The sequence below is a fragment of the Muntiacus reevesi genome, chromosome 3 (genome assembly GCF_963930625.1).
Source record: "Muntiacus reevesi chromosome 3, mMunRee1.1, whole genome shotgun sequence".
NCBI classification, from domain to species: Eukaryota; Metazoa; Chordata; class Mammalia; order Artiodactyla; family Cervidae; genus Muntiacus; species Muntiacus reevesi.
In genome coordinates this window covers 249,363,482-249,391,403 of record NC_089251.1, presented here as the reverse complement: position 1 = coordinate 249,391,403, position 27,922 = coordinate 249,363,482, and the positions used below count along the sequence as shown (strand labels likewise).

Sequence of the window (27,922 nt, the reverse complement as noted above, 5' to 3'; positions counted from 1 at the left end):
CTACAGTCATCACGACAGTACGGTATTAGCACAGAAACAGAAATATAGACTAATGGAACAAGATAGAAAGCCCAGAAATAAACCCATGCACCTATGGGTACCTTATTTTTGACAAAGGAGGCAAGAATATGCAATGGGGCAAAGACAATCTCTTTAACAAGTGGTGCTGGGAAAACTGGACAGCTACACTTAAAAGAATGAAATTAGAACACTTCCTAACACCATACACAAAGATAAAATCAAAATGGATTAAAGACCTAAATGTAAGACCAGAAACTTTAAAACTCTTAGAGGAAAACATAGGCAGAACATTCGACAACATAATTAAAGCAAGATCCTCTACGACCCACCTCCTAGAGTAATGGAAATAAAAACAAAAGTAAACAAGTGGGACCTGATTAAACTTAAAAGCTTTTGCACAGCAAAGGAAACTATAAGGAAGGTGAAAAGACAACCCTCAGAATGGGAGAAAATAATAGCAAATGAAACAACTGACAAAGGATTAATTTCCAAAATAAACAAGCAGTCATACAACTCAATGCCAGAAAATCAAACAATCCAATCAAAAAGTGGGGAAAAGACCTAACGGACATTTCTCCAAAGAAGACATACAGATGGCTAACAAACAAATGTAAAGATACTCAACATCACTCATTGTTAGAGAAATACAAATCAAAACTACAATGAGATATCACCTCATACCGGTCAGAATGGCCATCATCAAAAAGTCTTACAAACAATAAATGCTGGAGAGGGTGTGGAGAAAAGGGAACACTCTTGCACTGTTGGTGGGAATGTAAATTGATACAGTTACTATGGAAGACAGTATGGAGATTCCTTAAAAAACTAGGAATAAAATCACCGTATGACCCAGCAAACTCACTCCTAGGCAAATACCCTAAGGAAACCAAAATTGAAAGACACATGTATCCCATTGTTCACTGCAGCACTATTTACAATAGCTAGAACATGGAAGAAACCTAGATGTCTATCGACAGATGAATGGATAAAGAAGCTGTGGTACATATACACAATGGAATATTAATCAGCCATAAAAAGGAATGCATTTGAGTCAGTTCTAATGAGGTGGATGAATCTAGAACCTAATATACAGAGTGAAATGAGTCAGAAAGAGAAAGATAAATATTGTATTTTAACACATATATATGTGATCTAGAAGAATGGTACTGAAGAACTTATTTACAGGGCAGCAATAGAGAAACAGACACAGAGAATAGACTTACAAACATGGGGAGAGGAGAGAGGGTGAGATATATGGAAAGAGTAACATGGAAACTTACATTACCATATGTAAAATAGATAGCCAACAAGAACTTACTCTATGGCTCAGGAAACTCAAACAAGGCCTCTGTTTCAACCTAGAAGGGTGGGATGGGAGGAAGATGGGAGGGAGGTTCAAAAGGGAAGGGATGTATGTATACCTATGGCTGATTCATGTTGAGGTTTGACAGAAAACAACAAAATTCTGTAAAACAATTATCCTTCAATAAAAAAATAAATTAAAAAAAAATTAGACTTCTACTTTCACAGATGATGATGGTAGTGGTGGCGGTGGTGAGGGTGACTGCAGTTAAGATTCCTCAAGAATTCTACAGCTAATATACAGCATATATTTTAAAATGCTGACAACTCAGTAATAAAGATGACAACTCAGTCTTTTCAGTGAGCTTAGGATATGAATAGATATTTCTCCATGACTGGCCAACAAGCACATGAAAAAATACTCAATATCATGAGTCACTAGGGAGACACACATCAAAACCATAAGGAGGTGCCACTTCAGAGCCACTAAAATGACTATAATTAACAAGACAGACAGTAACAAATATTTAAAGGATATGGAGCATTTCGAATTCTCACACATTGCTGGTGGGGATTTCTCAAAATTACCATTACGACTCAGCAATTCCACTCCTAGGATTTCACCCATGTGAAATGGGAAAACATATACACACAGAGATTTGTACAAGAAAGTTCACAGCAGCATTATTCATAATAATCAAATGGTGGAAACAACATAAATGACCATCAGCTGATGAGTGAGTTAACAAAATGTGGTATATCCATACCATAGAACACTATTTGGCAATAAAAAAGAATTGAGTAGAAAACCTGATACAAGACAGATGAATTTCAAAAGCATTATTCCCAGTGAAAAAAGCCAATCACTAAAGAATACACACTGTATGATTCCATTTATACAAAATATTCAGAATAGGCAAATCTACAGACAGAAAGTAGGTTAGTGGTTGACTTAGGCGGGGCTGGTAATAGAAATGATTGTATATGGGCAAGAAATTTCTTTTGGGGGTGAAGAAAATGTTTGTCCTACAACTGGATTATGGTAATAATCTCATCTCTATAAATACACCAAAAATTTTTTAATTTTATACTTTAAAAGGTATATAAGTTATAGATCATAAATAGATTTTAAAACATTTCTTGCATTTATTGTGCACACTTAAGTGCTTGACATAGTAACTGTTTCACAACAACTTTATGAGGTGAATGTGTGCTAAGTCGCTTCAGTAGTGTCTGACTCTTCGAAACCCTATGGACTGTAGCCTACCAGGCTCCTCTGTCCATGGAGTTCTCCAGGCAAGAATACTGGAGTGGGTCTTCCTGGGGTCTTCCTGACCCAAGGATTGAACCCATGTCTCTTGTGTTTCCTGCATTGGCAGGCAGGTTCTTAAGCACTGGTGCCACCTGGGAAGACCATGATGAGGTAGCCACTACTATTATTATCCCTATTTTACAATAAGAAAACTAAGGCATAACCATAAATAATTTGCCAAAGTCATAGTGCTAACCAGTGACAAGGGCTAGGGTTTGTCAGGTAGTGGCTCCAGAGTCAAATAACACACAACTGTACTAGCTAACCTCTTACAGAACCCACAGAGAAACATACTCGGGTAATAGTTATTATAACTAATTATAATTAAAGCAATTACAATCATTCTATAACAATGGTTCCCAACCCTTAATAAACAAGAATCCCCTAAAAAACTTCATAAAACTGTGTATTTCCATCAAACTCTAAACTCAGAGATTCTGATACTGTAGAAATGAAGGCCAAGAATCCAAACTTGCAACAGGCATGTCCAGTAAATCTGATGAAGATGGTCTGTGACCATAAAAAAAAAAAAAACTGTCCAGAGGACATGGAGTACACCTGAAATAAGAGTACGTTCTTTTCACCCCTTTCATTCATTTGCCTCGTTAAAGAATGTGGCAGTAAGGATCTATGTAGATTAATTTTATTCAAGAAGATTTTTGCCCATTTTATTCTACGTAAGTATTTGTGGATATGGCTTAAAGCCATGTCTTAAAACATGGCTTTAGTTAACATGTTGCAATTTTACAGTGTTCCAGAATAAGCTTTTACGATTAATGAACTGAGACCGCACTTGTTCTGGAACCAGAAAGTGGTTAAATGATAGTTTTTCCATTAGATGCAATCAATAAGGAAAGTAAAATTAAGTTAGTAGCTATGAGATTTGAACGTGAGACATTTGAACCTATCTATTTGAAACTAGAGATCAATTTCAAAAAGTTACTCAAGGATCAATTTCACAAAACAGACAAATTTCTGGAGGTTAACAAGGGTGAAAAAAACAAATTCATAGCATCATCAAGCCAATAACCCAGACTACAGTGAATACAAGCTAAAACTGAAAACGTTCCATTCTTATTCAGTAAGGATTCATGTGTCATCCTCTCAAATGGCTATGTTTAGACTTTGTCTCATTATAAAAATGATCCATCATTTTTCATTAATTTCCAATAAAAAGCTAGCCAACTCCAAGTGACTATGAATAGATATGAACCTTGTAGCTAGGGCTCAAAATGCGAATTTTGTTTTTAAAAATGGTAATCTGGAATTCATAAAAGAGGAAACACTGACACCATGTCTGAGCTTTTCTCAGAAACAAAGATGAATATGTGATCAATAGCAGAGCTATACAAAAACAGCTGGTTTAAATTAAAAGCGAAATTTCTGGCCAGAAAACTGAGAAAAGACAAACAGTCCCACACAAATATCAGAACTCAACATTGCTAACAATGTTAACCTTCAAGATTTAATGGTTTTCTAAATCTAATCCTAGTAAATGTAAAATAAATGTCCCTTCAACTAAGAAGCAATGCTCCCCACCACTCTAAACTCATTACAATCATTGTAATAATACTATCTGTTATTTTAAATATCTACTATGTTCTAATACTGGACATAGATTCACTCTCTCCTGTCAAGCTAGGTAACCAGAGAACTCTCTATTCCTCCTCCGTCACTCCTCTCTGGCAGCCATGAGACAAATGATTCCCTACAGAGGATCTGATCTGTTGTTACATCTCCAGAAATCTTGGCAGAATTGCAAGATTCCCCAAGAACAAAAACAAAAAGACAAAATAAATAGGAAATAAGATAATACAGCCTAACCATCACAGAATCCCTTCATGAACTGGAGCACAGGGAAAGAAAATCCTCAGAGAGGCAGAAAAAAATATATTAAAGCCTTGAACTGAACTACCACAGGTTATTAAACTTGCAAAATGTACCAAGGACTATGATAAATAGACAACGATTAATATAAAACTGCCACTGCTCTCTAGGATCTAATTTTGTTGAGTAGGTGGGGGGCACAGAACAGGGGGAGGGAGAAGAGGTGACTGAGATACACATCACCATTCACAATACAATAAACCTATACAGGTGGGGTTGGGGGAAACAGAGGTCTCGAAGTGAGACATGGCAGGGTTCCCCTCCCAGTTCTACAACTTATCGCCTAAGTGACCTTAGCCAAGTTGTGTAATCTTTCTTGCCTCATTTACCTCATCTGTAAAAAGAGGAAAATGACCCACCTTGTAAGGCTGTTGGAAGAATAAAACTAGATAAACTATGTAAATACCATATATAAGCTCTAAGCTCACAGAATGTATTCAGTAACATTAATATAAGCATCAGACCAGAGGTTTGTATAAAGCACTAAAGGACTATTTCTTCTTGAAGAAATAACAACCTGCTGGAGGAAGACAGGAAAGAATTCACAAGAGGAGATGAAATCTGAACTGAGTAAAAACACAAATAATAATAATCACCAGGGCGCCAGACAGCAGGTGAGGGTGCAGAGAGAGGAGTTCAGATGGTCACTAAGTATCTAACACCCAAACTTGGTTTGAGAGAAGAAAGGTAAAAGACTCAGTAAAGACTTCCTAAATTAGCATTTGCATTATAGGATACACCACTTTGTATCCAAACTATCTGTTTTGATGGATGTGTCCTACACAAGGATGTTAAGTTCATCAAAAGCAACAATTGTCACCCATTTTTTTTACCCCAGCACCTAGCAAAACACCCAGCACAAATTAGATACTCAGCCTAAAAATATATTCTATGGAAAATACAAGGAGGTCTTTTGCTATCTAAAGCCTAAAAGATAACTGACAGCAAAAAATTGCTGTAAGTCTGGAAATAAAACCATCTAAACAAACTAACATCTCAGGTTAAGTCAAGAAATAACTTCTTTGGCTTATAAAAGTTCTTAGAGATAAAAAATATATAATCAGCACAAAAACAGAGCTAAGTGTATATGCATAATGAAATGTTTTTTATGGTTTCTATTTTGCTAAAGCAGTTACAGTTAATGGGAATTGCCATGACAAAATGATTGTTTTTATGAAAAGAACCTTCTTTATTACTAACCAATCAAATTTCATTTTTATTACTGATGTAGAAAAGTTCAAAACCATGATTCATTTATAAAGCGTACAAAAATAAGAAAAGTGTTCAAGAACAGAGTACAGGATCATTTACAAAGCAATAAAAAATTAAACATGCATTTCTCTTACTGCCAAGGCAGATACTTCTACACATAAATGTCTGTAGCTGGATTTGCTGAATATAATGTCTGTCTTTGAACAAAAAATGAAAAGCCTGAATTTAATATCTCATCTCCAGTTGACATCTTCAGTCCATCTGATAACTGCTTATCAAGAAATATCAAAAACGTTTGAAAAATGTTAAGAAGTTTGACGGTGTTTTCTTTCAATTTCCACTCAAATATGAAAGACTTGAGCTAACATTAATAACTCAGAAGTCTTCACAGAAGAGAGACTGACAAATTTTATGGGGCATACATCACCAAAATCTTTTAAGCTAAAAATGAAAAGTCAAGTAATTTCAGGGTATAGACTGTTAATAAAGCACACAACAGAAGCAAAATTCACGTTATGCTTAATGTGGACTGTTACAAGGTCAAAAGCAAGTCTCTCATGTGATCTTCACAGCATACCAAAGTTTTCTAAAATGAAACAAACTATTGGCTCTAAGAATTTGATTTCCAACCTATTCATGAATACAAATATGATAAAAGAAAATAGATCACACTGATGTCAATAAATTGTGTTTTGTCTCTAATCTGAAGTTTAAACTATTTTGTCATTGTTATTGCATCTGCCCCTTTAATATTTACTTCACAGGTGCCAAGGTGATAAGCACTACAGTAGAGACTATTCCTACAACGAACACAAATGAAAAAAGATTCTCTGAAATGTTATGGCCAATTCAATAACTTATTATTAATTCCTCAGTGCCTTCCTCAATACTGGAAAATCCTCTGAATGCAGATTACAAATAACTAACAAATCTTTATTTTCAATAACAAAGAAATTTAACATATTTTTTCAAATATCTGTTGCAATGATTATTAGATATTTGATATACAGATATAAGAGCCCTGACTATCACTTTTTTATTCTCAATAAACCTTGTGACCAACAGTATCACTTCTATTATACAAAGAACTTTTAACTCATAGTTTCCACTTCATTGAGCCTCTAGAATTCTCCTGAAATGTTCTAAGTCCAGATTTCCCAGTATTCATGTGAAAGAAAGATGGAATAAAAAAGCTTATTACTGATTAAAAAAACAAAACTTTTAAATATGTCTGTACTTATTACACTTCACTTCATGTTTACATAAGGATGTCATGGAACCCTGCCTGTAAAACTACTTTCTGAGATGATACCATAAAGTATGCTACTGCCAGAAGGAAATTATTAATAAATTTAAATAATTAAGCACCTGCATATCCACAATGAGATAAATGAAATATCCCAAGTCTTCTTTTTCATACTTTACATAGTTTACAGAGCTTCTAAATAAAGAACAGAACAGACATTGCCCTGATTTCAAAAGATTATTTTAACTGTGCTATGATGAAATTGACTAATATGCTTAAAATATATCAACACATTAGTGAAGTAATATTCACTAATTCAGAAAAGATGGTATAGTTAATAAAAATAAAGACACTTTGGATATTTTGGTGTCCAAAATATTAACAGGATATTACAATGGTAATATCCTCAAAGACACCAGGAAAACAAAGTAATAACAGAAACTATCATGTACTAAACTTACCATGTACCACCCTAAATGAGGTACCGACCATACTTTATAAAACATACTGTCCTTTCACAAATAAGGAAACTGGCCTATCAAGGTCTGTCCAAGCCAGACTCCACAAGAACAAAAGCCTCTGAGAGTGTGTGTGTGTGTGTGTGTGTGTGTGTCTATGTGTGTCTGTATGTGTGTCTGTGTGTGTCTGTACAACCTCCACAAGAACATAAGCCAGTGTGTGTGTATGTGCGTGTGTGTGCAGCATAAGTCAGTTCATGTGTGTGTGTGTGTGTGTGTCAACAGCATAAGCCCATTCATGTATGTGTGTGTGTGTGTGTGCAAGTGTGTGTGTACACAGAGACAGAACTAGAGCTCCTACCACTTCTGCTTCTCAGTCTGAACTAATATAATACATGAACACCCATCATAAAAAGACTAGATAAGCTAATTATGATTTCTTCATTACAATGAAATACAATACAAATTTAACAATGATAAATATGTCATTTCATTCACAGACATGGAAAGAGATGTCAATGTTACATGACAAACAGATTACAAAAAAGCATGCATATTATATATTATTTATGTTTCTTTTTTTATTTTAGAGAGAGTGAATGGGGTAGCTTTGTTCACCAAAGTTATAATGAGGAAGATGGGATTTTAAATTTATGATTTTAGGTGACTTTTACTTTATATTCTTTTCTATTTTTTTCATTTTCTACAGTAACAATGTATTATTTTTATTATGAGGGAAAAAAGAAAAAAAATAAACCTTTCTTATTTGACAGAATAAAAATGTCTGGTAGACTTACAGACTAAAATGTGCTTAGTTATCCAAGCAAAGTGAACAGTTGAGGCAAAAGTCAACATTTGCCAAAGATGGACACTACAAATAGTTTAGAAAAGCAAGAGCTCAAGGAAAGGGGTGACAAGAGATGAAGCTAGAGACACAGACTCTAACTGACAGAGGGTCTTACATGCCTCACTCCACATACTGACAACAGGGAACAAATGATGGTGTTCAAACAAGAGGAGTTACCTCTGCGTTTTAGGAAAATAAAAATAATTCAACACAAACAAACAAAAGCCCATTGAGGCTTCCGGTATACAGGCTGTACTAGAAAGAGATCAGACTGAAATCAGGGAAACCTATTCAGACAATACTACAGTAATTCAAGCCAGAAATAACAAACCCTAAACTAAGGTAGAGATGGAAGGAATAGCCACTGAGTCATAATAAGGAGTAAGAACTGAGAGAACTTGGAGGGAGAATACATTAGTAGTAAAGTGACAGAAATGGTTCACTTAAATGGGGGAATTCAGAGAAGGCTTCTAAAAGATGTCCTTATGAATGAGGCTCTCAAGGAGGGTACCTCATGAGTATCACAGATAGACGGAAGATATCTTTAAATGTTTCCAAAAGAAACAGTAGTTTGTTGGCCCACTGAAGGAAAGAATAATAAGCAAAGTGCTAAATACATTTAAAAACAGAGTTCGCAACTACAAAAACAGATTCACATTTACTTAAGTTATTAATATAACAGAACTGTGTAGATACATATATTTTTAATCTCTCGAGGTTCATTTCGTCCAAGAAAACCATATTACTGCCAGAAGCAGAATCAGGTCACTCAGTTCAGTCACTCAGTCGTGTCCGACTCTTTGTGACCCCACGCATTAAAGCACGTCAGGCATCCCTGTCCATCACCAACTCCCAGAGTTTACTCAAACTCATGTCCACTGAGTCAGTGATGCCATCCTCTGTCGTCCCCTTCTCCTCCCACCTTCAATCTTTCCCAGTTCAGGGTCTTTTCAAATGAGTCAGTTCTTCACATCAGATGGCCAAAGGACTGAAGTTTCAGCTTCAACATCAGTCCTTCCAACGAATATTCAGGACTTATTTCCTTTAGGATGGACAGGCTGGATCTCCTTGCTATTCATGAGACCCTTAAGAGTCTTCTCCAACACCACAGTTTGAGAGCATCAATTCTTCGGTGCTCAGCTTTCTTTATAGTCTAACTCTCACATCCATACATGACTACTGGAAAAACCATAGCCTTGACTAGACGGACCTTTGTTGGCAAAGAAATGTCTCCGCTTTTTAATATGCTGTCTAGGTTGGTCATAACTTTCCTTCCAAGGAGTAAGCGTCTTTTAATTTCATGTCTGCAATCACCATCTGCAGTGATTTTGGAGCCCCAAAAAATAAAGTGTCACTGTTTCCACTGTTTCCCCATCTACTTGCCATGGAGTGATGGGACTGGATGCCATGATCTTAAGTTTTCTGAATGTTGAGCTTTAAGCCAACTTTTTCATTACCCTCTTTCACTTTCATCAATAGGCTCTTTAGTTCTTCTTCGCTTTCTGCCATAAGGGTGGTGTCATCTGCTTACTGAGATTATTGATATTTCTCCCGGCAATTTCGATTCTAGCTTGTGCTTCATCCAGCCCAGCGTTTCTCATGATGTACTTTGCACAGAAGTTAAATAAGCAGGGTGACAATATACAGCCTTGACATACTCCTTTTCCTATTTGGAACCAATCTGTTGTTCCATGTCCAGTTCTAATGGTTGCTTCTTGACCTGCATACAGGTTTCTCAAGAGACAGATCAGGTGGTCTGGTATTCCCATCTCTTTCAGAATTTTCTGCAGTTTATTGTGATCCACACAGTCAAAGGCTTTGGCACAGTCAATAAAGCAGAAATAGATGTTTTTCTGGAACTCTTGCTTTTTTGATGATCTAGTGGATGTTGGCGATTTGATCTCTGGTTCCTCTGTCTGTTCTAAAACCAGCCTGAACATCTGGAAGTTCATGGTTCACATATTGTTGAAGCCTGGCTTGGACAATTTTAAGCATTACTTTACTAGTATATGAGATGAGTGCAATTGTGCGGTAGTTTGAGCATTCTTTGGTATTGCCTTTCTTTGGGACTGGAATGAAAACTGACCTTTTCCAGTCCTGTGGCCACTGACGAGTTTTCCAAATTTGCTGGTATATTGAGTGCAGCACTTTCACAGCATCATCTTTAAGGATTTGAAATAGCTCAACTGGAATTCCATCACCTCCACTAGCTTTTTTCATAGTGATGTTTCCTAAGGTCCACTTGACTTCGCATTCCAGGATGTCTGGCTCTAGGTGAGTGATCAAACCATCATGATTATCTGGGTTGTGAAGATCTTTTTTGTATAGCTCTTCTGTGTATTCTTGCCACCTCTTCTCAATAGCTTCTGCTTGTTAGGTCCATACCATTTCTGTCCTTTATTGAGCCCATTTTTGCATGAAATGTTCCCTTGGTATCTCTGATTTTCTTGAAGAGATTTCTAGTCTTTCCCATTCTATTATCTTCCTCTATTTCTTTGCACTGGTCACTGAGAAAGGCTTTCTTATCTCTCCTTGCTATTCTTTGGAACTCTGCATTCAAATGCATGTATCTTTCCTTTTCTCCTTTGCTTTTTGCTTCCCTTTCACAGCTATTTGTGAAAATTTGGCCTTGGAGTACAGAATGAAGCAGGGCAAAGGCTAATAAGAGTTCTGCCAAGAGAACACACTGGTCATAGCAAACATCCTCTTTCAACAACACAAGAGAAAACTCTATACATGGACATCACCAGATGGTCAACATCGAAATCAGATTGATTATATTCTTTGCAGCCAAAGATAGAGAAGCTCTATACAGTCAGCAAAAACAAGACCAGGACCTGACTGTGGCTCAGATCATGAACTCCTTATTGCCAAATTCAGACTTAAATTGAAGAACCACTAGACCATTCAGGTACGACCTAAATCAAATCCCTTATGATTATACAGTGTGAGAAATAGATTTAAAGGACTAGATCTGATAGACAAGAGTGCCTGATAAACTATGGATGGAGGTTTGTGACACTGTACAGGAGACAGGGATCAAGATCACTGCCAAGAAAAAAAAAATGCCAAAAAGCAATATGGCTATCTGAGGAGGTCTTACAAATAGCTGCGACAAGAAGCAGAATACTGTGAATAGTTGCTGGATTTGAGTCACACTTACCAGTCAAATACAAAGTTTCATATAAATCATGTTAACCATCATCTTTTTTTTTTTTTTTTGCTGTTGCCAAAATATAATCTTCCAAATTTTTATAATTACAACCATTTAAATTCAAAAGTAAAATATTCTCACCCCACCAACACACTATCCTTATTCTTCTGAAATTACTAAAAATTGAGTATTCTACATTTTTTTGCTTACATATACCTGTTTACACAGGTATACAGCTGTTTACACAGCTTCCCTGGTGGTTGAGAGGGTAAGGCGTCTGCCTGCAATGCGGGAGACCTGTGTTCAATCCCTGGGTTGGGAAGATTCCCTGGAGAAGGAAATGACAACGCACTCCAGTACTCTTGCCTGGAGAATCTCATGGACAGAGGAGCCTGGTAGGCTACAGTTCACGGGGTCGCAAAGAGTCGGACATGACTGAGCGACTTCACTTCACCTGTTTACACAGGATTCATTTATTAAATGGTTCATACTATATGTATACATAATTCTATAACTTGTTTTTATTAATATCTAAGATAATCAGAGTCTTCAAGCCAATATGCTTAACAGCTATGTTGCTATTGTTGTTTAGTCACTAAGTCATGTCTGACTCTTGCAGCCTCACGGACTGCAGCCTATCAAGTTTCTCTGTCCATGGGATTTCCCAAGCAAGAATACTGGAGTGGGTTGCCATTTCCTTCTCCAGAGGATTTTCCCAACCCAGGGACTGAACCCATGTCTCCAGCATTGGTAGGTGGATTCTTTACCAATGAGCCACCAGGAAAGCTTAACAGCTATACCTCATCATTTTTAGTATCTGCAATAATGTGGGCATGCCATAACTTTACCCTCCCAGGTGCGCAGTGATAAAGACTCTGCCTGCCAATTCAGGGAACATAAGAGATGCAGGTTAGATCCCTGGATGGGGGAAGATCCCCTGGAGTAGGAAACGACAACCCACTCCGGTATTCCTGCCTGGAAAAGCTCATGAACAGAGGAGCCTGGCAGGCTACAGTCCATGGGGTCACAAAGAGTCAGACACAACTGACCATGCATGCCGTAATTTAACATATGTTTAGGATGTTTCTGAGTTTTTGCTATTACAAATAATACTACAATTACTACAGCTGTATATTTTTTTAAATACTGGCCCTTATATTTCTATCAGATAAATCCCATGAAGAATTCCTGAGTCAATTAACAGCATTTAAATAAATATTGCTATGTTAAGTTCCCCAAAAGCAGTTGTTTCTTACAGACTCCCCAATACTTCGAGGGCAACTGTTTTCCCCATGCCAGTGTCAGTACTAAAAATTATCATATTCATTTCTGCCCATTTGACTGGGTGGAAATTAATGATGGAGGGCATCTTTTCATATGTTCACTGCTGATTTGCATTTCCCCTTTAGTAAACTGCCTGTTCTTATCCTTTACCTTTGATTCTGTTGGGCTGCCTTTTTCTTAATTTGTAGAAACTTATGTGTCTCATCATACAAAGCTTTTAAAATGTATCTGCAAAAATTCTGTTAATTTTTTCTTCCATGCACTCTGAACTCTGTATCCTGCTTAGGCATCCTACACTATATCACCTATATTTTTCCTAATTATTTTACTACAATTTGGTTTTTGTTCTTATTTTACACTTAAATTTTTAATTCATCTAGAATTTATTCTTGCAGTGTCATGACTGAGGAGTTGTCCCAACACCACTTATTGAATTATCCATCTATAAATGCCTCCTCCTAGAGTGATCACCCCAAATAGCTAAGATGGCAGATTGATAAAATTCTTAGAAACTCCTAAATTTCAGTAATTGAAGAAAAGTTCCAAACTGATTACAAGATACTCATTTTTTCCTTAAAAGAAATCACACATTAGGGGAACATGCACACTGTATACCAATATCAGTATACAACTGTGAAATATTTTAATATAGCAATCTACATTCATGATCTAACATTTTAAAAAACATGAACAGTAAAAGCAAATAATCATTGCTTGAAATCTCAAGATTATTCATTAATTCAGGTCACAAATACTTATTGAGCACCAACTGACAGGTCCTCAAAATACTAGAAACAATGTAAGTATTATTCCTGCCTTCAAGAAGCTTGCAATCTAGTGGGGGCTTCTCTCACTTTTAGAAGACAATGTCTTTGAGTGAGAAAAAGAAAGAAGAAATGAATGTTAACACAAATGTAATGAAAAACATTTTGGCAAATTCCATGACATTCAATACTTTTCATTTCAAAAATACTACCTTATTGCAAAGGTACCTAAGTATCCTAGTAACTGAATATTTACCGTACTCACAATGAAAATACTTCTAGGACGTTTAAGACTAACTCCATTTAAAGATTAACCCATCAACCTATACCTACAATAGTCTCTCACTTTCTCAACAATATTTAATATCTTTCACTACAGTAAATAACAATCTCGATAACACAAATATATTCAATAACAGAAATTTTCAAAATACATTGCAAATCTATTTACAACAGTCATGTTCAGTCCGTCAAGTCAAAGGTGTTTCAAAAAATTCATGCAGCCTTAAAAATGTGTCAGTGAAGCTGGAGACCTAGCAAATGGCAATAATGGGCTGCTCGGAGAGGAAACTTCATTGGCCTCTCAAATGACAATGGCGACTCATTAGTGACAAGCACCTTAAACCTCAGGTCCCACAGCGAGGCTGCCCCCACACTTAACTCTGAAGTTCTCGGATATGGCCACGCCCCCCCACCTTAATTCCAGGCCACAGAGTTCTCCACTTATCCCAACACCTCCAGACCCAATGGGTAGCTGGACAAAGCACTGCCCAGTAAAAACGTATGGGATTCCCACTCCTCCGGGCTGACCGTAGCCGAGTTTCTCCCCCTCAGTTTTCTCATCCAGGAGTTGGCGGTCAGTGCCCGCCTCTATCCCGAACCTTGGGTTCAGCGTCTAATGCTGCAAGGCTGGAGGAAAGCTGCAGTGCTAACCCACGCCGGCCCCCGCCTCCGTCCGGGTCCGCGGCCACACACGCTACCTGCGATCTGGGAGACTAAGGCTTCCGCAACTAGAGACATGTCGGCTGGGCGGCCCTGCGCCCGCAGTTCCTGCTCCCCGCGATCCTCAGCGAACTCCCGCGCAACCCCGGCGGCTCCTGGCACCTAACAGGCCTGGCCCCGGCTGAAGCTCCGACTCCCACAGCCCACCCCGCGGCGGCGGCAGACCACCGGCTTAGACTCCAAGGTTACCACCAGGCCAGGCCAGGAACTTCCGGCGCAGCTGACAGCGGCGCGCGAGCGCTTCCGGTGGCCCCGCCTCCGCCTTCTCTGGCATTTCCTGTCCCCGGGCTCGCGGCCGCTGGGGACCACCCCAGCAAGGGAGAGGGAGAAGGGAAGGGTATTTGATTCCCGACTCTGGCGTTCAGGGTGGGCGGGTGTACCCCAGAAGTTTTCAGTTTCCTTTCCAAGCGATATTTTTGTAAGCAAATAAGTTTTTTTTTTAAGTGATTTCAAACAAGAGGCAGTTGTTTGCTCATGATTCTGTGTGCTAACTTAGTCGTGACCAACTCTTTGCAACCCCATGAGCTGTAGCCGCCAGGCTCCTTTGTCCATGGGGTTTTCCAGACGAGAATACTGGAGTGGGTTGCCGTTTCCTTTAAATTTTATGTTTATACAATTGTTAAAGGTTAAACTCCGTTTACATTACAAAATATTGGCTATATCCCCTGTGTCGTACAATAAATACATCCCTGTAGCTTATCTTACATCCAATAGTTTGTATCTCCCACACTCCCACTTCTGTATTGCCCCTTCCTCCTCCTCACTTGTAACCGTTAATTTGTTCTCTGTATCTCTTTTTTTTGTTACATTCACTACTTTGTTGTATTTTTTAGATTCCACATATTGGTGATATGATAAAGACAAGTAGCATTTCTAAGCGTCCACTGAATACCAAACTTAAAATATATATACAGTATTCTATTTCATTTCATCCTCTAAACAAGCCGGTGAGATCTTATTGCCCTTTTACAGATAAAGAAACAAGCTTAGGAAGTTTAAACTGCCTGCCCAGGGAGTCCGCTCAAGCCCAGATTTCAAATCCACATTAATTTCCTGTATTCAGCTACTGTTGATTGGTCCCTGGACAGACATTAACGTTTAATTATTTACTCAACCCTGCTTGCCAGAAAGAAGGTAGCTGGAGCAAATAAGAAAGTGAAAGCCACTCAGTCCTGTTGGACTCTTTGCGACCCAGTGGACTATACAGTCCATGGAATTCTCCAGGCCAGAATGCAGCAGTGGATAGCCATTCTCTTCGCCAAGGGATCTTTCCAACCCAGGGATCAAACCCTGGCCTCCAGCATCGCAGGTGGATTCTTTACCAGCTGAGCCACCAGGGAAGCCTGAGGCTTAAAAAGGTAAGTAGTTTGCCCAAGGTCACAATATATAGGTACACTGTATGTATATACATACAAAGGGATATTATTCAGCCATAGAAAATAATGAAATACTGCCATTGCAACAACATAGATGGATCTTGAGGGCATTATGCTAACTAAATAGGTCAGAGAAAGAAAACACCATATGATCTCACTTATACATGAAACCTAAAAAAAAAAAGAAGAAATGAAAGCTTACAGTTACAGAGAACAGATTGGTGGGTGACAGAGGCAGGGTGTAAGAAATGTATGAAAGAAATCAAAAGGTACAAACTTCTCTAGTTTTGAAATAAGTCAAGAGTATATAACGTACAGCACAGCAACTATAGATAACAATGTATTGCATATTTAAAAGTTGCTAAGAGGATAAATCCTACAAGTTTACATCACAAGAAACACTTCTGTAACTATGTAGAATGACAAATGTTAACTAGATGTATTGTGGTGATCATTTCACAATACATACAAATATTGAATCTTTATGCTGTACATCTGAAACTAATATAATGTTGTATGTCAATCATAGAACTTCCCTCTTAGCTAGGATGGTAAAGAATCTGCCTGCAATGCAGGACCAGGGTTTGCCCCTTGGGTTGGGAAGATTCCATGGAGAAAGGAATGGCAACCCACTCCAGTATTCTTGCCTGGAGAATCCCATGGACAGAGGAGCCTGGTGGGCTACAGTCCACGGGGTTGCAAAGAGTCAGACACAACTGATCAACTAACACTACTACTACTATGTCAATCATACCTCAATTAAAAAAAAAAACACAGTAAATTTAAAAGTCAGATAGCTTACTAAGTTTCTGCAAAGAAACATGATGTTCTGAGAATTACTGTTCATGACTTTTAGAAAGCAATGTCTTTATGCTTCCATAGCTCTATTACAGTTTTTGGTTCATAGTTCTGCTGCTTTAACTTGTATATTAGTTTCATAACATATAACCATAAATTGGGTGGCTAAAAACAATAGGAATGTATTCTCTCAAAAATGTGGAGGCTAGAAGTCTGAAATCATGGTGTCATCAGAACCATGCTTTCTCTCCAAGCTGCTGGGAAGAATTCTTCCCTGCTTCTTTGTAGCTTTGGGGGCTTGTCAGCTATCCTCGGCCTTCTCTTGCTTGTAGACACATCACTCAATCTTTGCCCCCCATCATAATATGCATTTTTGCTGTGTGTCTCAGTTCAGTAACACAGTCGTGTCCGACTCTGCGACACCATGGACTGCAGCACACCAGGCTTCCCCGTCCATCACCAACTCCCGAAGCTTGCTCAAACTCGTCCAACGATTCAGTGATGCCGTACAACCATCTCATCCTCTGCCTTCAACATCCTCTGCATTTTCCTTCTACCTTCAATCTTTCCCAGCATCAGGGTCTTTTCAAATGAGTCAGTTCTTCGCATCAGGTGGCCAAAGTAGTGGAGTTTCAGCTTCAACATCAGTCCTTCCAGTGAATATTTAGGACTGATTTCCTTTAAGATGGACTGGTTGGATCTCCTTGCTGGGACTCTCAAGAGTCTTTTCCAACACCACAGTTCAAAAGCATCAATTTTTCTGCACTCAGCTTTCTTTATAGTCCAACTCTCACATCCATACATGACTACTGGGAAAACCATAGCTTTAACTAGATGGAATTTATTGGCAAAGGAATATCTCTACTTTTTAATATGCTGTCTAGGTTTGTCATAGCTTTTCTTCCAAGGAGAAGGCGTCTTTTAATTTCATGGCTGCAGTCACCATCTGCAGTGATTTTGGAGCCCAAGAAAATAAAGTCTGTCACTGTTTCCATTGTTTCCCCATCTATTTGCCATAAAGTGATGGGACGGGATGCCATGATCTTAGTTTTTTGAATGTTGAGTTTTAAGCCAACTTTTTCACTCTCCTCTTTCTCTTTCATCAATAGGCAAGAGGCTGTTTGTCTATGTGGGCATATTTCCCTCTTTTTATAAGGACACCAGTCATTGGATTAGGGCCCACCTCATTTAAGATGACCTCATCTTAAGTTGATTTCATCTGCAAAGACTATATTTCCAAATAAGATCACAGGTACCAGGGATTAGAAATTTGTACCTTTCTATTATGGGAGAGAAGGGACACAATTCTACCCACTTCAGTAGATAATTTCTTTTAAGAATAAAGCAACATTTAAAAAAAAAAAAAAAAAAGAATAAAGCAACATTTGTGGGCTTTCTCCATGGCTCAGTGGTAAAGAATCCGCCTGCAATGTAGGAGACTTAGGAGATGTGGGTTCAGTCCCCGGGTCAGGAAGATCCCCTGGAAGAGGGCATGAGAAACCACTCTAGTATCCTTGCCTGAAGAATCCCATGGACAGGGGAGCCTGGCGGCTCACAGTCCATAACATCACAAAGAATTGGACACGACTGAAGCGACTGAGCACGCACATCAGCATCACCCTCTGCAACCAGGAAACTTGCTAAACTAAATTTCAACTTAACGAAAAACTCACGTGCACATAAAGATAGCAGTGTTTAAGAAGCAGCATCATCTTGCTGGCTGAGATTCAGAGTTGCCAAGAAGTAGAGATAATAGGTTTATCTCTTGGGCCTCCTGCATAGCTCAGCCGCTAAAGCATCTGCCTGCAATGTGGGAGACCTGGCTTCAATTCCTGGGTTGGGAAGATCCCTTGGAAAAGAAAATGGCAACCCACTCCAGTATTCTTGCCTGGAGGATCCCATGGACAGAGGAGCCTGGTGGGCTACAGTTTGTGGGATCGAAAGAGTCAGACACAACTTAGTGCTATCTTTTTCTTTCTTTCTTTCTTTCTTTTTCTTTCTTCCTTTCTTCCTCCCTCCCTCCCTCCCTCCCTTCCTCCCTCCCTCCCTCCCTCCCTCCCTTCCTTCCTTCCTCTTGTGCTGAAGGAGTTAACACTGATAATAAAGTGTATGCTATGCCCAGTTTCCTCCTCTTCATCCCATGAGTGACACTGACCAAGAGAAATGAACTGTTCCAGGTACTTAAGTGTCAATTGAAAGAAAATCTTTCGGTTCCTGTCTGTTCTCTGTATAGCAGAGAATTATATATAACTTTTAAAAGTGAAGACTATCCATCATCTATTCACGTTCTATTACCAGGTTTAGTTTGTCACCTTTAAAGCTGAAGATAGAATGTTTTGACTGCTTTTTGACACAATGATTTTTTTTTAAAGATTTCTCCATGTTATAGATGTTGTTTAGGAACCTGAACCAAAGCCCTGAGAAAGCGCTAAGAATTTGGATGGGCAAAAACAAAATAAAATGAGTCCACACGGCAGAAGTGAGCCCCAAAATGAAAGAGAATGATCAGAGCAGGGGCTGGGCATACATATAAGGGAAACAGAAACATTAGGGGAAGGAGAATTCGCCCTTGACATTTCAGTTAGGTATCTATGACTAGAGGCATGGTACGTGGATGAGCTGGGCTAGCTAAAAGGCATTGGGTTGGGACTGACACCAATTTTGTTGTAGCAAGCTTTTGAGGGGAAAAAAAAAAAAAGATCTGCTGGGGGAAACTGTCTATACTCAACTCTTTCTTCTCTGTAGCCAGAGAAACTGAATCATTGGTGCCATATGGGTCCACTTTTTCTCCCTGACTGACTGTTCTTTGCTTCCCACACAGGCTAATTTGGGCTGGAAATAATCTATAATGTGGGAGGTCTTTATTACTGAAAATTAAATCCAATAAAATGCAGATGCCCTGACGGTGCCCACAAACAAGTTATCTTTGTAATAGTCAACTGGATAAAATATATTTATGCATCTGTATTAGAACAACTGGCAGATTTAAAACTGAAGGTCTGTTTAAGATCACCATGATTAAGAAAAATACAAGAAAACAAGCCACTGGAATTTTTAAGAATGAGGTTAAAAAAAAGTGCTAAGGAATTCATATGTTACTAAAAGCTTAATCACATAATTATTTAAAATAAAATATTAATGCATGACACTAACAGCCTTATTGTTAGCTCTAATAAAATCACTTTTCTTGCAAAACTGTTCTGTCATGTCATTTTCATGTCTCTAATCTGAATTTTATATTACCATGTTAAATAAAAAATAACGGTAATCGTAGTGAATATATGCTTTATTAAGATTAAGGTACTAAAGCATTTTATTCTCATTTTTATGTAATGGAATGTTAATATTTTAAATGTAAACATTTTCTTTTATCAAAAATGCCTGCAAGAGAAAATTTGGGGCTGAGATTTCTTCAAAATTACACTATTTACAATGATTTCATAAATTCAGGCCTTTTTTATCAAGTTAGTTCCCCCCAATCCCATCAACAGAATTAACTATGATTAATCAATCAACTAACTTTAATACAGTTTAAAAAAAAAAACACTAAGGTAACCATGTTATGCCCCAGAGCTTTTCTATTCATCTGTTAACAAATTCATTCCTTAAAAACAATGGAACTGAGGACCACTATAAGCAATCTAATATATTTTGAAATATATTTTCAAAGACATTTTTTAAAGGGTACAGAACTGTGACAGCCATTGGTTCTTATCGTTCTCAACCCCTCTTTCCCCCACTTTGTTTAATTCCTAAGAAATCATGATCAATCCAGTACTGTTAAATTCTTAACTTTTCCTCACTTTCTGATCCCACCCTTTTACATTTTAAGTTAGCACGTCCTCACATGAACTGCCAGTCTGTCAAACTACACTTCAGGAAATAACTACATTATTAACTCTCATGGGCCTGGATTCTACAAACATTAACTGATTATCAAAAGAAATTAAAATGTTTAATTTCCAAAATATTCTGCAGAATATGTACATTTCCTCACTTTCATGTGCTCTGTCTCGTTGGACTCTTTTGGATCCAACACTGTAACCTGCCAGGCTCCTCTGTGCATGGGACTTCACAGTCAAGAATACTGGAGTGGGTTGCCATTTCCTCTTCCGTGGGATCTTCCCGACCCAGGAATCGAACTCTTGTCTCGTTTGCATTAGCAGGCAGATTCTTTACCACTGAGCCACCTGGGAAGCCCCTACCTCACTTTCATAGCTTTTTATTATTATTAGGAGCTGAGTCTTTTAATCATATCTACTAAAGGTACTCTTATGGTGGATAAATGTCTTACCTATGGTTACAGAAACTGAGTTAGGACTTTTCTGGTTGTGAGTTATATAAGCACAATTAAACCTAATATAAGAAAGATAAAATATTTTCCTTCATAGTGGCAAAAAAGACACAAGGTGATTCCCACAACTGAATGAAGAGCTCTCGGAGCCAGGACCTTAGTGTTTCAGCTTTCTGTCTCACCACCTCTCATCTATGTTCAGCTTAATTTTTTTAATTGAAGACACACCTCACAGATGGCAGGAAAAATTGCTGCCAGCAGCACTAACATGACATCTTCCTGGTTTGGCAGCTCAAACTTCCATATGTTAATCCCAGGAAAGAATGATAATTGTTTGTATATTCTCTGATAGATCAGTTGGTAAAGAATCTGCCTGGAATGCAGGAGACCCCGGTTCGACTCCTACGTTGGGAAGATCCACTGCAGAAGGGATAGGCTACCCACTGCAGTATTCTTGGGCTTCCCTGGTGGCTCAGCTGGTAAAGAATTCACCTGCAATGCGGGAGACCTGGGTTTGATCCCTGGGTTGAGAAGATCCCCTGAAAAAGGGAAAGGCTGCCCACTCCAGTATTCTGGCCTGGAGAACTCCAGGGACTGTATAGTCCATAGGGTCACAAAGGGTCAGACACGACTGAGCAACTTTCACTTGCACTTTCTTTCTCATCTCTGGATTAAATGTTTTGTCCAGGTGAATGGGTTCAATGATCAACCAGGCCAGGGAGAAATGGGTTCTGTTACAAGAAGGATAAATGAAAGAAAAGATGCCAGGAGTCAAAAATCATGGTACTGCAGTCTACAGTAAGACTCAAGAGTCCTATGCTGTGGCTGCCTCTTCTAGTTTTAAAGCTAGAAAAGTCATTTAAGCTCTTTGGTAATTTTTATTTCCACAAAAGGGATAATAAAATGTAATGATGCCTTAACTACAGCCTCTGAGGTGAGGGAAGGGGAGAGAAATTCAGAGGATTGTGTTAACTAAAAGGAAGAGCTGAGGAACTTTCAACAATTTATATTTATTATATATAATTTATCATGACATTATTATATTTATGTGAAAGTAGTGATTACTTTCACATAAATGTAATAAGTTAACTCAGTCCAAAATCACTGTAGCCGTAAACTTCACTCATTGCTCACTAAGTCGCTTCAGTCCTGTCCAACCCTGTGTGCTTCTGTAGAATGTAGCCGCCAGGCTCCTCTGTTCATGGGATTCTCCAGGCAGGAATACTCGAGTGGGTTGCCATTTCTTTCTCTAGGGGATCTTCCCCACCCAGGGGCTGAATTCAGTTCTCCCACATTGCAGGCAGATTTACACTCCAAGCCACCAGGGAAGCCCCTTATTGTGAATGCCACTATGTAAAAATATGTACAAAAAAAAAGAAAAAACTGGCTGGGATTTCTTAAATGTAATAAAGCTGTCATAACAAAGGGATGGGATTTTTATTTTTTTTTCTATGCTTTTATGCCACTTTTACCACTTAGAAAAATAAGTACTTTTATCACACTGAGTAGAACTTTTTTAAAGGTGGCTAATATGGCAAGCCCTCTGACCTGTCTATATCCAGGCGTCGCATGGTATAGGTCTCCACAACCTTAATTATACTGTTGAGAACCTGTCTTGAACTACCTCCCTGTTCCATAGCAGAGATTCACTCCTGTGGTAATGAGAGAACACATGCAGACAGAATAATGTCCAAGATACATTATTGTTTGATTGTATGTCCTTAGTCAATGCTGTATACACCTGGGCAAGACATACCTCAGTGTGTGACTCCTGTTGTGAAGTCACTCCTGTGACTTCCTGTTGAACAGAGAAAAACTGGCAATTTTAGACACTCTTGCTTTTGATGATGGTTTGGCATTGATTTTAAACTCTGAGTTGTCATATTTCACTTTATAATCCTTAAACAAAGCTGAAGAGTTGAGGATGGTGATTAAGGAGACTGAAGCAAGTGTGTCTGCAACACGTGTGCCACCAACAACTGGTAAAGAGAGATGGGCCTAAGACAGCAGAGGTTTAAAAGGACCCCTGAACAGTTGGAGACACTTTGGAAAAAAGGTTCTCAAGGTGGAAAAATAGGTCACCTCTGATACATATTCGCCATTTATAAGATTATGTCATTCAACACGGCCACCACTATTTTCCTTTGCCTTTTTGTCAAATCAGAATCTCTGTGACAGAGTGAGATTTTGTCACTCATTCATGACGTTTAGTCACTCATTCATGAGATTTAGTCACTCATCAGGTAATTGTTGGACCTTATTTTGTAATGGTGGGCCCTAAACAAGATCATGGAGATACCATGGTGAACAAGATTCAGAGTCTGCTCTGAATTACAGCCTAATTGAGATGGACCCAGCTGAGACAATGGACAAACAAGCCATTTCAACACAATGTAATAAACATTATGAGTGTCCAAACCCATTCAAAGTCATTGGCAAGAAATGTTACCTAAGAAATGTTTTAAGTCACTGTGTTGCCATAGCTACCACAACTCTTCAGGGTAAGTGAAATGATGCCCTTACCAGGATACCGAATGTCTTTCTGAAATTAGATGTCTGAAAAAAAAAATAACTGCTTGGGGTGGTATAAAGTGCACCTTCAGTAATCTTAAAGGTTATTGAATAGCTTTTGCAGGGGTAATGAACAACCTTTTTTTTGGCATATGCTTGAACTTCACAGTCTTAGGGGCACAGCATGCTTCTCTTCATGGGGATTCATTATATTTTTCCTTTCTAGATAAAGTGAAAACATTTCAAAATTAAAAGCAACCATGTTAAGCTGTTGGTCAGTTCAAATTTCAGCACAAAACATTTGGTATCTTACCAGCTTACCCTTTTTAAAAACAGTATTCCAGAAATAAAACACAGGAACTCAAAAGGAATAAAAGCAACTGATGTTGGAAAGCAGCACTTCTCACCAATCACGGCAGCGTTTCCCATTTTCTCTCTGCAAAGTTTTTCTGAATATTCCTCTCTTTGCTACTGAGCCCAGTCGGTCACATGAACCCACACGAACTTTGCTGAGATCTTCTATTTAGTTTTGTCTGTACTTTACTATCAGTAAAGAACTTAATTTCAAATATAAAAGTCACAAAGAACATCTGCCTTTGCTTGCTTTAAAGTCATATTTATAACACTAGTACTGTTGTCAGGCTACTACTCCAAAATCAGGAGGGAAAAGATGCTGAATGAGGAGCATTCAAAGTACATTACTCGCATCTAAACGCTGAAGCTGAAGTTCCAATACTTTGGCCACCTGATGCAAAGAACTGACTGATTGGAAAAGACCCTGATGCTGAGAAAGATAGAAGGCAGGAGGAAAGGGGGACAGCAGAGGGTGAGATGGTTGGATGGCATCACCAGCTCAAAGAACATGAGTTTGAGCAGGCTCCGAGAGATGGTGAAGGGTAGGGAAGCCTGGCATGCTACAGTCCATGGGATCACAAAGAGTAGGACACGACTGAGCAACTGAACAATAAATTGCAATCTAAGGCTGAAATATTAGAAAATCAAATAAGAAGGCCTTTCACCAGCTATGGAGGGATAAGAGAATTCTGTTCTTCACACAGGACTCCTTCATTCAGTTTTCTCCAGAGGATTTATAACTAAACCCCCCCACATCTGAGAAAAGAGAACTTGCATACATAATGTATCTCTGTAAGTAGTGTCCTCTGATGGTTCAGATGGTAAAGAATCTGCCTGCAGTGCAGGAGACCTGGGTTCAATCTCTAGATCAGGAAGATCCCCTGGAGCAGAGAATGGTTATCCACTCCAGTATTCTTGCCTGGAGAATCCCACGGACACAGGAACCTGGTGGGCTACAGTTCATGGGGTGCAAAGACTCGGACTAGACTGAGCAACTAACACACACATTTTCACACAAACATAAACTCAAGCATGAAAAACAATCTCAGTATCTTAAAAAAATCTCAGTATCTTAAAATGAGATGTAACTGAAAAAAATTATATCTAAGGGAATGTTTTTTAATAATAATAAATTTACTTTGGTATTTAACTTAAAGGTCATATAATAATATATTTTTCTTATGATAAACTAAAAATATATCTTTCAACTTTTCTTTAATGCCCATAATGTTTAAATATATGTTAACAGCAAGATATAAGGGTTTTGTCTACCCAGATAGCTTAGCTGGTAAAGAATCCACCTGCATTGCAGGAAACCTGGGTTTGATTTTTGGGTGAGGAAGATTCCCCTTGAGGAGAGCCTAGCAATCCACTCCAGTATTCTTGCCTGGAGAATCCCCAAGGACAGAGGAGCCTGGAGGGCTCCAGTCTATAGGGTCACAAAGAAGCGGATACAACTGAACAACTCAGCACATAAGGCTCTTAGGAAAAGAATGGCATACTGGAAAACACTTGGAGCTTACCAGCACTGCTTAATCATTTTGTGGTTAGAAAGCATATTAAGAAAAGTGTAAGTTGGATTAAAACATAACCTTCTCAGCAATTTTTTAAAATTTCAGTTCTTGAGTGTTGAAGTATATCCTCCTAGTAGCCGAAGTCCTTTTATCTGTTTTGAATAATTTTAGACTTATAGAAAAGTGATAAAAATTGTACAGAGTTCCCATATACACTTGATGGTGTGATATGCTGTGCTAAGTCATTTCAGTCGTGTCCAACTCTTTGAGACCTCATGGACTGTAGCTGCACCAGGCTCCTCTGACAATGGGATTCTCCAGAGAATACTGGAGTGGCAAGAATACTGGAGTGACTTGCCATGCCTTCCTCCAGGGGATCTTCTTGACCCAGGGACTGAACCTGCATCTCTTATGTCTCCTGCATTCGCAGGCGGGTTCAGGCGGGTTTGTTACCACTAGCACCATCTGGGACTTTATTCATTTTTATTGTTAATTTAGTTCTAATGTTAATATCTTATGGTAAATGCTAATTTTGTATTTTATGTACATGCAAAATTACATTTGCAAATGTACTATATTTGCAAAATGTATGTGCAGTTGTAAATGTAAAATAAAACATCATAAAATTACTGAAACCAGGAAATTAACACAGTGATGTACTACCATTAGCTAATCTACAGATCTATACTAATTTCTCCAGTTTTCCTACTAACCTTCTTTTTCTGGTCCAGGATCTCACACACATTTAGTTGTCATATCTCTAGTCTCGTCCAGTGTGTGACAGCTTCTCTAGTTTCTTTGTCTTCCATGATATTGACACTTTTGAAAAATACTCATCAGTTATCTTGTAGAATGTCTCTCAATTTGAGTTTCTCTGATATTTCCATGATAAACTGAGATTATGTGTTTTTGGCAAGAGTTTGCCCAGAACTAATGCTGTGTCTTTTTCAGTACATCATATTGGGGCACACATCAATACATCTTATTACTGGTCATGTTCAGTTTGATCAGTTGGTTAAGATACTATCCGTGAGTTTTCTCCACTATACAGTTACATTTCTTGTAATTAATAAGTACATTCTGCAAGATACTTTGAGACTATACAAAATTCTGTCTCTAATTTTGATATCTATTCATTGTTCTTGCCTGCAACAATTATTACTTTGATCTTTGCCTAGTAATGATTTTCTACTTTTATTTTTCCTCCCACATTTATAAATAGAATCCTACTTCAAGAAAGAGCTGTGGTGAGTCAGAAAGAGAAAGATAAATATCATATTCTAACGCGTGTATACAGGATCTAGAAAAATGGTATTGAAGAATTTACTTACAGGCCAGCATGGAGAAGCAGACATAGAGAATAGACTTGTGGACCTGGGGAGAGGGGAGGAGAGGGTGAGATGTATGGAAAGAGGAACATGGAAACTCACATTACCACATGTAAAATAGATAGCCAACAGGAACTTGCTGTATGGCTAAGAAACTCAAACAGGGGCTCTTTATCAATCTAAAGGGGTGGGATGGGGAGGGAAATGGGAGGGAAGTTCAAAAGGGACAGAATACATGTATACCTATGACTGATTCAGGTTTAGGTTTGACAGAAAACAACAGAATTCTGTAAAGCAATTATCCTTCAATAAAAAAAAATTTTTTTTAAAGAAACTAAGGAGTAAACATTTTCATTTTCTGAAAAAAAAGAAAGCTGTGCCTTCTCTCCTTTTACTTATTCACGTTTTCATCTATATCAGTATAGATTTGTGAATATTAATTTTATTCTAAAATTAAAGTTTTCATTGTTTATTTTCTTGCTCAAATTTCCCCAGATTTGGCTATTGGTAGATCGTTCAAGTTGATTCCTGTGTCTTTTTTTTTAAAATGCCTGTATCAATTTTTTCCCTTGTGACTTGACTGGTAAAGAATCCACCTACAATGTGGAAGATCTAGGTCCTACCCCTGGGTTGGGAAGATCCCCTGGAGAAAGGAAAGGCTACCCACTCCAGTATTCTGGCCTGGAGAATTCCCTGGACTGTATAGTCCATGGGGTCACATAGAGTCATACACAACTGAGTGACTTTCACTTTCACTTACTGTCAATTTTTTAACATTCCATATTTTCGAGAGCTAGAAGATATTCCAGGCTCATTTTGCATTTTTCCAGCTCTAGTCATAGAATCAATAATTTCCCAAGGAACCCTGATTCCTTTTAGAATCCAACATCTGGTTGCTAGGTATGCCCAATGCTACTGAGCCATTGTTGCTTTCAGACCCATTCGGTGAACAGAAGTAGGAGATAAATATGCATGTAGTAATACACACACCTATATTTATTTCTAAAACTATTCATTCATATATATATATATATATAGAGAGAGAGAGAGACTCTCTCTATATATATATATAGTCTATGTGCTGTGTTCTTAGTTGCTCAGTTGTGTCTGACTCTTTACTGTAGCCCGCCAGGCTCCTCTGTCCATGGGATTCTCCAGGCAAGAATACTGGAGTGGTTGCCATGCCCTTCTCCAGGGGATCTTCCCAACCCAGGGGTAGAACCCAGGTCTCCTGCATTGCAGGCGGACTCTGCTGCCT

At 38.4% G+C, this 27,922-nt stretch overlaps 1 protein-coding gene and 1 long non-coding RNA gene across 3 annotated transcripts in view; one reads left to right on the top strand and one right to left on the bottom strand.

The window, feature by feature from the left end:
• The window catches only part of MTX2 (metaxin 2), a 65,279-nt gene extending 50,571 nt beyond the window's left edge, over nt 1–14,708 (bottom strand). For both annotated transcript variants that reach the window (XM_065931811.1, XM_065931810.1), the window contains exon 1: nt 14,468–14,708. Coding sequence is in view for 1 of the 2 variants with exons in the window: in XM_065931810.1 (XP_065787882.1) it covers nt 14,468–14,507 (40 nt within the window). In the remaining variant the exon portion in view is untranslated. The remainder of the gene's footprint in view (nt 1–14,467) is intronic.
• Nucleotides 14,709–15,675: 967 nt separating this feature from the next.
• LOC136163487 (uncharacterized) overlaps nt 15,676–27,922 on the top strand; it is a 490,623-nt gene continuing 478,376 nt past the window's right edge. Inside the window, exon 1 of the long non-coding RNA XR_010662246.1 lies at nt 15,676–15,847. This is a non-coding gene — a long non-coding RNA (uncharacterized lncRNA). The remainder of the gene's footprint in view (nt 15,848–27,922) is intronic.